We start from the raw sequence: 13,501 nt of genomic DNA on the forward strand, positions 1-13,501 counted from the left end.
CCATTTAGGAAAGCGGTTTTCACATCCATTTGTTGCAACTAATGTTATAATAATAGTAACGGATAAAACGTTACAAAACTATGTCTGAACAGAGCAAAGTCAGAGGAAACTCGGGTAGAGGCTAGAGCCATCCAACCCCTTGGCTAAGCTGCCGTGACAGAATGATCGCAACGGCCGCCTTGAATTACAATTCCAATCGAGCGGCGAGCTGAATCCTTTGTCCCAAGAGACTAATTTTATTTTTATAATTGTTTAGATTATCTGCACACTAGCAATGACTGTGAATTGTAAGCTAACGTATTACATATCATTTTCACACCCCTCTATATTGCAAGGATTGCAAATCTGAGCAGTACTTATTACAGAGTATAATATATTTGAAGTGCCAAAAAAAAACCCTCAATTTTAGGCAAAAACAGTAGTATGGTAATAGTGAGAACAAGTTTCAATATCAAACACCGGTCATCAAAATGATGGTTGTCAATTGAGCTTAAAGACAACAATCTGGTTATGAGTCTTAGTAAGCTCTTACACAGTTACACTTGACTGCGTGCTGATTATCGTCATATAAGAGATGACTTGCCCCTGTGTATTAGTTTGTGTACTTCTTGGAGTTCAGCCTTCAAGCATGGTTTTAGCAGCATCAACTAATACAGGCCGAATATCATCTGAAGCTCGGCCAAGCACAGTGTAGCCTTCCTTGTCCTCGGCATCAACACTTGCTCCATGTCTTATGAGAAGCAGAGCCACCTGTCAATCAAAGGTTCAAGAGCCACGCATTATATTCGGTTTCCTTAGATTGCAATGGGAACTTTTTTTTTTTTTTTTAATACACTAGGTTTCCCAGTTTAGGCTAGACTAATCCTAAGCCTCCAGAACCCATGCTGGAGGAGGTAAATCGCGAGTTGGTCAAGAGGGACTATTTTACTTTAACTACTTGTTGTGTCCCCTAAACAATAAGTCCACCAATATGCAATAAGACAAATATAAAGGGGTATAGACAAAACTGAATTTAAAAGTTCGAAGTGACTGCAACTGGTGTAGAAGATAAAACTCACATCTCTATTGTGGCATATGACTGCAGTCATGAGAGGAGTCTCGCCTGCTCTATCCACTTCATCTACTTCTGCACCCTCCTCAATTAAGAGCTCGCACAAATCAGACTTCCCTGTGCTAGCTGCCCGGTGCAATGGGGTGCATCCAACCTACAAACAATAATGATAGATAAATCAAAAGAGCTCATGAACACTAAATGAAGACGTAGACTAGAAGTAATAGTTTGCAAGTTACAAGCCTTGTCTTTTGCATTGATCTTTGCACCATGTGAAATCAGAATTTCAGCTACTCTGAAGTGACCTTTGCTTGCAGCATAGTGCAGAGCAGTTCGACCGCCATCATTTTTAGCATTAACATTAGCTTCTGTTCATAATAGTACTTCAGTTTGCATGTCAAGGATTATATATTGGTAAGAACATGACACACACACATTGTTACATACACACATGTATATACTTCCATAAGTGAATATTGCTTCCTTGAACAAAATTTGGTTTTAATATTAGAGGATAACCCACATTTAGATTTTGCCAGAACGAATATTTAAGGATGGCAATCAGAAGGGGTAAGCTAAATGTATATATCACCATAACCAAAGCTCATAACCTAGTACCCAAGCTAGCTTCAGAAATCAATCCTTTCATTAGATATCATTTATGCTTTCACTTGATTCTCATATCTTCTCTAAAGATTTTTTTTTTTTTTTTTAATCCAATCTACATCGTAAATCTGTTCAATATGTCGTCCAAACACTATTCCTAATTGGGGAAATGATTTGTATGCTCCCTGATGTTTTTCCAAGTAAAATTCCACACGTAATGGAAGATTACTTGCGAGATATTTTTCATTTATACAAAGTACTGGTGGATTCAATTTAGGAAGAAGGAAGAAAAGTCAGAAATTCTGTTTCTTCTCACCTCTGCTGAGCAAAATCTCCACAATTTCTATATTCCCACTACTTGCTGCAGAATGCAGTGGCACCCAACCTTCTTCATCTCCACTGTTTATACCGCTAATTGAAGAGTCAGCAGCAGCCAATATCTTTACCACCTGATTCATCCATCAAATTAATGGCCTTAAACTACTGGGGTTAACTGATCCGACAAATCAGAAGGGAAGGCATAAAACAATTGAACATTCTGAATTTCACTTAAAGAAGAAATCTGCTTTTTGAAAGTGAAAATGTTCAATTACAACCACTTCTTATCAGCATTAAACAAACAAACGGCTTAAAATAGTAAAATACCCAATTTATAGCACTGCAGCACACAGGTGTAACAATTAGAAACAGTACAATAGTATCTCTGAGGAACAATTTACAATTCCTCCAAACTTTAATCTTTCTGGTCTGAAACATTACAAACAAAATCTACCACTTCAGTTATAAATATGGTAACAGTGTACCTATAATATGTCAGTTTTGATAAGAACACACAATCCTAAGGATTTGTTCCCTAATACATTGCAAGCATCTTGCTTGCATTTCTGAAAGAAAACCCCATTCACGTTTCTTTCCTTTCAATTCCGCAACAAAGCTAGAAAATACAATACGGAGTATGAAAGATGGAAAATTAGGAAATAAAAGAAGGAACCTCGGTGTGAGCAGAAGAGACAGCGACGTGAAGAAGAGAGCGGGCATCCTCGTTGCGGAGAGCGAGGGCTTTGAGAAGCTGGTCATCAGAGAGGGATTTGAAGAGCTCAGAATTACCCGATTCAGCGGCCTTGAAGAGGTCTTTGTCTTTTATTTGAGTCGGTTTCGTTGAATCTATTTCCATAGCCATGGATGCCGGGTACTGAGGGCTTTGTTACAGGGTTTTTGCTGGGGAAGTAGAGTGTCGAATCCGCTACAAACGGTGGGGCAGTTTAAAATATATATTAAAAAAATGGGGAAAATTTTGTAATTTTAGCTCTCAATGATTCCTTATTAAAAGTTGGGGCAAAGATAGAAAACTTACAATTAAATCATTATAACTAATTTCATGAAATACTTCCAATTTACAAGTTTTTAACATGTCAATTCAAATTTAAAATATTTTTTAAAAAATAATTATTTAAAATTAAAAATAAACATGACTTCGTCTCCGGCCGGAGATGAAGAAACATTCTTCATCTCCATGGCCGAGTTTCTTCGTCTCATAGCCGGAAACGAAGAGTTTCTTCGTCTCCGACGGGATCCTGTATTTTTTTTAAAAAAATATTTTAAATTAGGAGTGACCTGTTAGAAACCTGTAAATTGGATGAATGACATGAAATTGATTAGTTTAGGGATTTTATTGTAGACTTTTTAGATTCAATGGCATAATTACACTATCGTGTGCAGTTCGATGGTCTATTTGACCCTTATTCCTTAAAAGTGTTAGTCCCGATTGCAAACTTGTAATATACACTCAACTCTTTACAAAAGTTAACAAAGGTGTTATCAAACTATATAGAAGTTGGCTATTAAAATTTTATTTAGTGCATAGATATATTTGTGTTTGTAAAAAGTATATATTTTGACTTTTTATTTATATTTTTACTATTTGGAATAAGGGCCAAATATGCCATTGAACTATCCACGAAAATGCAATTAGACCATTGAACTCAAAAATAATGCAATTAGGTCCCTCAACCATACAAAAAGATGCAATTGAGCCAAATATGACTTGTTTACTTGGTAAATTGCTGATGTGGAGGTTATTATATTAAAAAAAATTATTCTTATTATATTTTAATAGTTTTAAATTATAAAAAAAAAAAAAAAAAAAAAAAAACATATCTTGCTTCGTCTCCAGGCAGCCGTCCGGCAGCTTGGAGACGAAGGAGGTTCTTCGTCCCCGGCGAAGGGACCTTTTCCGCTCTTCGTCCCCAGGGATGAATGCTGAAATTATTGGCATGGACAAATCCTTTTGTGTGGGCCCAACGACACTCCGTACCCACACGGCGGTCAAGGTCTCCGGTGACACACCGGGAGGTGGATGCACGCCGTAATGTAAGAAACAAAAGCCCCGCCGTGAGTGAGAGTGCCCTGTCGCCGGCGGAAAGTGCAGAGAATCGCGGAGATAAAGTAGAGAAGCCTAATGACGACGTTTCGGAGGAGACCGACGAATCGCTAAAGAACCCTCTTGTTTCCTTGGAATGCTTCATTTTCCTATGAAATTGTCAAATCAAAAGACCAAACACGTTGTCATATCCCATTTCTCGGCGGTTTACGGTTGGAAACTATGTCATATTATGCTATATTTTGCCGCCGGAAAAACAAAAAAGTCAAATTTGTGTAAATACACTGCCATCTTCATGCATACTTTAATACATTATTTGTATCGTCTTCCTCCCTCCCATTTGGAATTTATTCTAGCTAAGAGCCTAAGACAGCTGCCATGGCTGTTGACTAGAAGCTGAGACGAATTGCAGTTCCCGGACGGCAGCTGGAGACGAATCTGAGATCTGTTTTTTTTTTTTTTTTTTTTTTTTTTTTTTTTTTTTTTTTTTTTTTTTAAATTTAAATTTATTAAATAAAATAAAAAATAATTATTTTAATATGATAACCTAAACTAACAGGCGGGTCACATTTAGCTTAATTGCATTATTTTGCATTGTTCAGGGGCCTAATTGCATTATTTTTGAGTTCAATGGCCTAATTGCATTTTCTTGTATAGTTCGATGGCCTATTTGACCCTTATTCCTTACTATTTATATAAGTATATAATATGTTTTGTGCATCACATGAGGAAGATACTAGTTAGAACTAAAGTGTAAAATTATATATATATATATATATATATATATATATATATATATATATATATATATATATATATATGTATATGTATAATCTAAAATTTAAAAATGAATAAGTGTGAATGAAAGGTATATCCTTCATTCATGACCGTTTTTTCAATTAATTTTTTTTATATACATTATACTATAAGAGTTGTAACATACAATTTGGTCAAAAATACCCCTACCATTATAACTTTTGTGTGTGTGTGTGTGTATGTTTTTTTTTTTTGAATACTACTGACTCTATTCTATTGTAATATCTGTTCAAACATACTTTGATCTCACGACCTCCCACGTGGAAAATGTCACTACATGCCATCTTAGCACAAGGTGCTTGTCCTTCTTCAATGATAATAATATATAGACATTATATATTAGAGTACGAAATAAGTTATTTCCTAAAATATAAATATAAAATTTTTAAAAATGGTTTACATTATTATTATTTTTATTATTGTACAATAATATAAATATTTAAAATCTAAATAAATCTAAGATTTTAATATACAGTACTAATATTGGACATCGATTTTTGCGCATCGCACATAAAAAATACTAGTAAATCAAATAAGCCTCTAAGTCAGAATAGTATAATTGACTCTCTAATTTAAATTGTATTTTGTCACAATATTTATTTCATGTAAAATTCTCAAATGCATAGTTAATTTTTTTTTTTTAAACACTCGTGATGCTGTATAAGGTAATATCTGTTTTCTACCTTCTCAATCATTTTTAGTCCAAATAATCAATGTTCCTACCATCGGGGTTAGATCCGGTGACCACCCATTTGAAATCGTGACAGATGTGTCATTACTCATACTACATTCTCACTACATAATAATTGACGCATAGTTAACTTATTTAAAATTAAGAGATAAAAAAATATAATTTTGATCCTTAAGTTATTGGTGAATTGTTATTTCGATCCTTAATTATTTTATGTGTTCAATTTTAATCCTCGAGTTATTTGAGACCTTACTCTTTTAGTCCTTCAACTCAAAGTTAGATGTTATATCTAAGAATCATCTACTAAACATTATATGTTAATATTAAAAATGAAACATCACTTCAATATCTTATATAGACATTAATAACATTATATAGTAACATATTACTCAAAAAAATAAAAAAATAATGTCCAATCTCAACCTTTGATGATCTATCGAGGTTTAATGTCATGCACATTTTTGCAACTTAAAATAATTTTGTATTATCCCAAGTTTGATACTTAAAAATTAAATAAGATTTTGAGATTCTCAAAAAAAAAAAAAAAAAAAAAAGATTTTGAGGCTCAAAGTACCTATGAAGTCCATGTACTATAGTGTTTTAATTTGTTCAATTTAGTTATTGTACCTTTATTCTGTTCAATTTAGTCCCTTTATTTTAAAAAGTGGTGAAACTAAGGACAATTGTCTAAATCTCATTAGGAACATGGTTGTAATTATTTAATTTAGACATATTAATTTAATATATTGGTGGTAAAAATAATTAATTTTAAATATTTATAAAGTAATAGATGAGTAGTAATATAAATATCGTCACCGCCACGTAACATAAGTTAAAGGTAATATTAACACTGTTAACTATTGTCCTCAATTGCACCACTTTTGAAAGTACATGGACTAAATTAAACAAAATAAATGTATAAGGACTAAATTGAACAAAACGTTATAATACAGGGACCTCATAGGTATTTTAACCGATCTTGAGTTATAGATTTATACTCACATTTTGTATCAAATTGGGCAAATATACATATTACATATTTGACTGCATAATGCAGTGGATTAGCGCGTCTGACTTCGGATCAGAAGGTTGTGGGTTCGACTTCCACTATGGTAAAGCATAATGAATTACAAAATTTTCTCAAAAATAAAAATATTACATGCACCTAGTATATTGATTTTTTACTTTTGAAGTAATATGTTTCATATATAATGTTAAAATGAATATTTACTTTTAACCTTAATAATTTAAAATCTTAGATATAAGATATGACTGCTAAAGGCCTTATGATTGAGCGTCATAGTTGTGAACTCTCAAATGAAAGGTCTCATGTTCAAATCTCAGTGTGAAGCGTCATCGTTATGACCTAGCATTAAAAAAAAAAACCATATGACTAAAAGAATAACATGTGAAATAATTAGGCATGAAAATAAGAATTAAAGAATAACATGTGAAATAATTCGGCATGAAAATAAGAATTAAAGAATAACATGTGAAATAATTCGGCATGAAAATAAGAATTTATCAATCATTTAAAGAGCAATTTTTCCCCTAAATTTAATTACTATGTATAGTTCTTTATCTTCTTCTTTGTGGAAAAAAAAAAAAGAAAAGAAAAAGAATAAGGTTAAAATTGGTCATTGCACTTTTTGGAGTGTTCAGTTGTCTAATTGCATTTTTTTTTTCGTTGGCCTAATTACATTTTCAGATTACGTTCAGTGGCAACCTTATTCAAAAAAAAAAAAAAACATTGAGTTAATACCCAAAATCGTCCTCGACTATAGTGGTTTTTCTCAATTTCGTCCTAAACGACTTTGGTGACCTAATATCGTCCCAGACTTTTGTGTTTCGCTCAATTTAGTCCTCCATTTGTTATTCGTCAAATTGGTGTTAAATTAAGGCACAATTCAGTAATGTCAATATTGATCTCTCTTTACTTTCAACTTGTGAAGTGCAAAATTCCTCTTTCTTGTACGAATTACACCCAGAATTACTCCCGGACCTGCAAATCAAATTTTATATTCGCAATTTTAGGAGTAATTCGTAAAAAAAAAAAAGATTTCGCAGTTCACATGTCTATGAGTAAAGAGATGCCAATATTAAAATTACTGAATTGTCTATTTATTTAACACCAAATGGACATAATAACAAATGAGGGACTAAATTGAGCTAAAATATAAAAGTCTGGGACTAAATTGAGCGAAACACAAAAGTCTGGGACGATATTAGGTCACCAAAGTCGTTTAGGACGAAATTGAGAAAAACCACTATAATCGAGGACGATTTTGGATATTATTTAACTATGGTATTTTATCCACTTGTGGACCTGGCCCTTGTTAGTGTTGAATGGGCCGGTCCAGTTGGCCTACATAAAATAAGGCCAATCATTATTCCATGGACTATGGTCCACACATTGGCAAGTTATACTGTGGACCGCGGTCCACAATGCACTATGGTTCAGACATTAAATATACACTTCACTTTTATTTATTTTAACACAATTACAGCATCATTTTGATATAACTACAATTTCGCTGGACAATATACACTCAAATATGTGAAATTGTTATTCAATTTCATTTTGTATACACTGCAGTTTGATTTCAACACAATTACAGTTTCATTTCAATTCAATTGCAATTTCATTTGATAATATAATAAAAATAATATGTGAGACAGTGTCAGTTTAGATACACTATAGTGTCTGTTGTTTTGGATGGTCCACAGAGTTTTATGGACCGCGGTCCACATTATAATTGCTGTCACACATTTGTGTGAACCATAAATAAAAAAGCACATTTTTAATATACTAAAGGTACATTATTTAAAAATACATGATTTTTATATATTATCAAATAATGTACATCCAATACATAAATAATGTACTTTTACTATATTAAAAATGTATATTGCATTCATAGTCCACACAATAATTTGCCAAATAAGGCTAGGTGGCCCAAAGTGATGCAAGTCAATTGTTATATCATGGACCAAGGTTCATATTGTAGTGTAGACCCCGATTCATAAATTATGTGTCTATAGTTGACATATTATGTATCTGCAGCTAACCTATTTATGTATGCAATTAACATATTTTGTACCTATAGTTAACATTTTATATGTTTCTAGTTAATATTTTATGTCTCTGTAGTTAACATGTTATGTGTCTTTAATTTACTTATTTGCACATAAATGATCAACTTCAAATACAGAATATACCAACTGTAGACACATAATCTGAAGGTTATTTTGGATCAGAGTTTGCAATGCAAGGTAGACTATATAAGGTCCATGGTATAATTTGCCCGTGCAAGGAAGCTTAGAGATATTGGCATTACTGTGTGGCCCGACCAGAGTGTTTAGTAGCAAATTACTGTGGACCATGGTCCACACAGTGATATGTGAACCATAATAAAAAGTACATTTTTATTATACTAAAAGTACATTATTTGTGTATACTGAATCTACATTATACATAATAATGTACTTTTAGTACTCAAATAATATATTATTCCTAAATTCAATGTACATTTTTAATATATTAAAAGTACCTTATTTGTGTACTGAATGTACATTATTTGATAGTGTGGTCCACACAGATAATTGGTGTTTAGTGGAGTCACCCGGCCCATACATTTTAGGCAATTAGGTAGATAAGTTATCTTCTATAGGCACAAAATTTGACAACACAAGACATAAATTCATAACATAAGACACACAATATGTTGTGTGCTACACAACTACTAATCTATATCTATATATCTATATCTATATATATATATAAAAGTAAAATCCTCCTATGTAATTTTCCCGCTCAAACTTTTATAGTCAAATTAATGAAATATTTTATTGGTCAAATTAATAAAACTTATTTGGTAAGCAAATGTAAAATGGAAATGTTATAAAAGCTATTAATTGGTAATATTATGCAATACCAATATACCATTGTGAAATCCAGTCAATATAAATTGAAAAAAGGAAACTGATATTATTAATTGATTGAAAATATAAAAGGATTCTAATGAAAAAAGGAAACAGAAATTAGGCAAATTGATTGAAAATATAAAAAGAAATTAATTCTCACATTCTCTATCTCTACCTATAAATACAATGGATTAGTGACTAGAAAAATTATAACTCTTCCTTTTTGTACTGGGGTGAGTTATGTATTGCGTCTTTCATTTTCCAATGGCATAATTCTTAATTTATGTTCTTATTTCTTTTCTGCATCTTTTGCAAATATTGCAGGATACAAATATAGAGACAATTGAAATGGTTCTGAGCAACTATTTACATGCATTAAGGAGAGTTGATGACTTCCAACACCACGTGTGGCCATGTTGTAGAAGGTACGCACAATAACTGGATAAACTACAATGATGTTAAGCATTGGCAATTACAACGAATTTATAAATTTACATGTAATATGCATTATTATTATATAATAGTTGACACTACATTTATTTTTTAAAATTATTTCACTTTTATTTTTTTATTATATATTTATTTTAAAAATAATATAATTGTCTAATTGTTGTAGCAGGAAGTCACAACGAAATTGTTGGTAGTCAATTTCATCCTACACTCATTTGGAATAGAATCAATGTTGGAGTGCTCCGTGTTGTTCATCTTCCAGAGGCAAGAGGTTTTGAAACAATAAACTCTATAGAGTGTGTAGTCCATGATAAAGAGGTTTTTTTTTTTTTTTTTTTTTTTTTTTTTTTTTTTTTGGTACTATGATCGTAATTTTAATAGTTTGTATTTCAAAACTTTTAGTTTATGCATATGGTTGTTTTACAACATTTTTTTTTACACTACAAATTCATGGTACTTTTCTACATATGCATATTCTAATTACTTTTTATTTGATAAAGATTATTTTCTAACCAAACAATTGGTAATATTTACGATTTATTGAACCAACCTTCATATTTCCGGTCAAATGAGTACACAAGACGAAATATGTTCATTGCGCTAAATCTTAATATTAATTGAGTTGCCAAATTGTATATTGCATAAGAATTATTCATACCATAATATGAATTGTAACCAATTTAATAAATCAAAATATTAACAAGTATGTATGGTAATATTATTTCATATATAAAGTAAAATCATCCTACATCATTTTCACGTCCAAACTCGTGTACTAAATTAATTAAATATTTTATATTTTTAGTCAAATAATTAATAAATCTTATTTGGTAAGCATATGTTTAATGTAAATTAATTAAAATGTATTAATTGGTAATATTGCATAATTATGGTATTGTAAATGTATTAATTGCTAATCAATTTATAGTAACGTGAATATTATGTATGGGAATAACAGATGAAACACGGATTTGGAAAACGAAAGTGAAATTATGCAAATTGAAAAAGGAAACGTATATTATTAATGGACTGAAAATTATAAAAATCCCTAATTGACTGAATAGAAAAGGAAATGGAAAATGAAACTTATATTATTAATTTATAATTCTCACATTCTCTACCTATAAATTGGTGACAAAAAAATGGAGAGATTTTTTTTTTTTTAACCAGAAATTTCAGTTGCTATGTATTTTCGGATACAAATTTATAATTATAAATTTATATTAATAAATAATTATTTAAGACAAGTATAATTTATTTTATATTGTGGACACATTATTTTTAATAATTTTGGTTTAATAATATTATACCTTAATTATAAAAATTATACCTGATAATCTTAGTATTAAATGTCATACAATAATTACCATAAACAATGTTTAACAATTGACAAATTCTATTGGGCAATAAAAATTACTATTATAAAATCTTTTGTAATATGGACACATTATTTTTAATTATTTCGATTTAATAATATTATATCTTATTTATAAAAATTTGAAGTAATACATTTAGTACAATTGAATATTGATTGACTAAAAATTATCTTAATTATTAAGGTAATTACTAGGTATTTAGCTTTAAAAAAATTCAAATATATTAATTATACATAGTAGTATGAAATCAATTAGTAGGACAGTTATATTATGTAATCTAATTAATAATTTACTTTTTAAAATTATATCCTCTTTTCAATAATTATATATATATACTTAATGTATAATATTATTGGCATAAAATAAATTATACTTACATTAATATATAATTAATTTTTAATATTAATGGTAATTATTCTAATAATTTTCTTTCCTTCTTTCGTGTAATTATTATGATAATTTTATGGTAATGTGTTTAAATATTGGAAGAGAACAAATATTAGAATTAATATAATTAATGAAATTATTTTGGTAATTGCCACAATATTTATTAATTATAATTAATATAATTATTGAAACAAAAAAATATAAAATTTCTTCCCTAAAAATATTTGTGACAATTTCATTAAGTTATAATTAATAAAATATGAAATATAATTAAAGAAATGAAAGTATAAAATTAACAAAACATGAATATTTATAATTTTACATACAATTATACACTATAATAATCATACAATATTTAAATGCTACATTTTAAATTTCTAAATGTAATTTTTTAATTATAAATCTATCAATATAAATTATAATTATTGAAATTATATTATAGAATTTTTATATATACATATTAATAAATATTATGTGTATATACAATGTATTATACAATCATATAGCGTCCGATTAGAGTTTAAATTTATTCATACAAAATTTAGAATTTACATTTTTTTTATTGATTTTGAAGTACAATTCTCTTAGTTAGTATTCATATTTTTAGAATTATAATATATATGAAATACAATTAGGAATAAATAAACTTAATTATGTGAATTTTTCAATAAATTTATCTAAATATGTACATGATTAGAGATTATATTAACCATACAAAATTTAAATTTAAATTTTGTATGTTATGAAAATAGATACACCAAATATATAAAAATCCAAATATATTATTATATTGTACATTATAATATATTTTCATTGTTTTCTATTTTTAATTTTAAATTCATAAAAAAAAAAATCCGTGCAACGCAAGGATAAAACACAATCGTTATACCCTGCACCACGACGCGCGCAGCACTGTGCGTCCCGCGCCTCCCAAAACGACGTTGTTTTGGGAGGCGCGGAAGGGGGTTGCCGTTATTATGTGTATTTGTTTATATCATTATGTGTATTTATTTATACAATTATGTGTATTTTTTTATACAGTTATGTATTACATTAGGACGCACGATGCAATGCGCACCTTGGTGCATGATATAAATTGCCGGTAAAACAATATATTTTTAAAAATATAATTTGATAAATATCATAAATTAATTAGTACAATATCATTTCTGTTTATAATAATTAAAGAAAAAAATAAATAATTCAAATATGTGAACCAATGATTTCAAAATAAAATTAATATATAGTTACAAATAAATATAGCATTATTAGATGTACTTTAATTAGTTTTAATTTTCTTAATGAAATGACTTTTCTTTATCAATTTTTTATGGTAGACTAAGGGAGTGTGTGGGCCGCTGGAAAATATTTTAAAAATAAAAATACTTACTAATAAAAAATAATTTTAAAATATATTTTAACCCCTCATAACATGTGTAAATCTTATATTTTTTTAAAAATACAATTTGATAAATATCATAAATTAATTAGTATAGTATCATTTTTGTTTATAATAATTAACGAAAAAATAAATAATTCAAATATGTGAACCAATGATTTCAAAATGAAATTAATATACAATTACAAATAAATATAGCATGATTAGATTTAATTTAATTAGTTTTAATTTTCTTAATGAAATGACTTTTCTTTATCCATAGTGTTTGGATTGCTGGAAAATCTATAATCTATAATATAATTAAAAACAAAATTCTATTTACTTGATTTCCCACTCAAACAATAGTTAATAGTAAAGGTAAATTAAAAAACGAACAGAAATATTTCACAATAATTCTCTACATCATCATCAATTAAAAATG

General features: G+C 29.1%; 1 protein-coding gene across 1 annotated transcript; it reads right to left on the reverse strand.

The window, feature by feature from the left end:
• Positions 1–376: 376 nt before the first annotated feature.
• Positions 377–2,921, reverse strand: LOC109161604 (26S proteasome non-ATPase regulatory subunit 10). Its single transcript, XM_019310077.1, has 5 exons — positions 2,649–2,921; positions 1,974–2,106; positions 1,295–1,419; positions 1,059–1,205; positions 377–750 (listed from the first exon to the last, which is right to left on the reverse strand). The coding sequence occupies exons 1-5, from the start codon at positions 2,835–2,837 to the stop codon at positions 616–618; spliced, it is 729 nt and encodes a 242-aa protein (XP_019165622.1). The 5' UTR covers positions 2,838–2,921; the 3' UTR covers positions 377–615.
• Between the last annotated feature and the right edge of the window lie 10,580 nt (positions 2,922–13,501).

This window comes from Ipomoea nil, unplaced genomic scaffold, assembly GCF_001879475.1.
Source record: "Ipomoea nil cultivar Tokyo-kokei standard unplaced genomic scaffold, Asagao_1.1 scaffold2926, whole genome shotgun sequence".
Lineage (NCBI taxonomy): Eukaryota > Viridiplantae > Streptophyta > Magnoliopsida > Solanales > Convolvulaceae > Ipomoea > Ipomoea nil.

Excerpts from the sequence above, each read along its gene's own strand:
- LOC109161604 (XM_019310077.1), bottom strand. The coding sequence starts at position 2,837 with ATGGCTATGGAAATAGATTCAACGAAACCGACTCAAATAAAAGACAAA. Across the intron at positions 2,107-2,648 it reads TCTCTTCTGCTCACACCGAG|GTGGTAAAGATATTGGCTGC; the intron begins GTTCCTTCTTTT and ends TGGATGAATCAG. Across the intron at positions 1,206-1,294 it reads AGATCAATGCAAAAGACAAG|GTTGGATGCACCCCATTGCA; the intron begins GCTTGTAACTTG and ends TATTGTTTGTAG.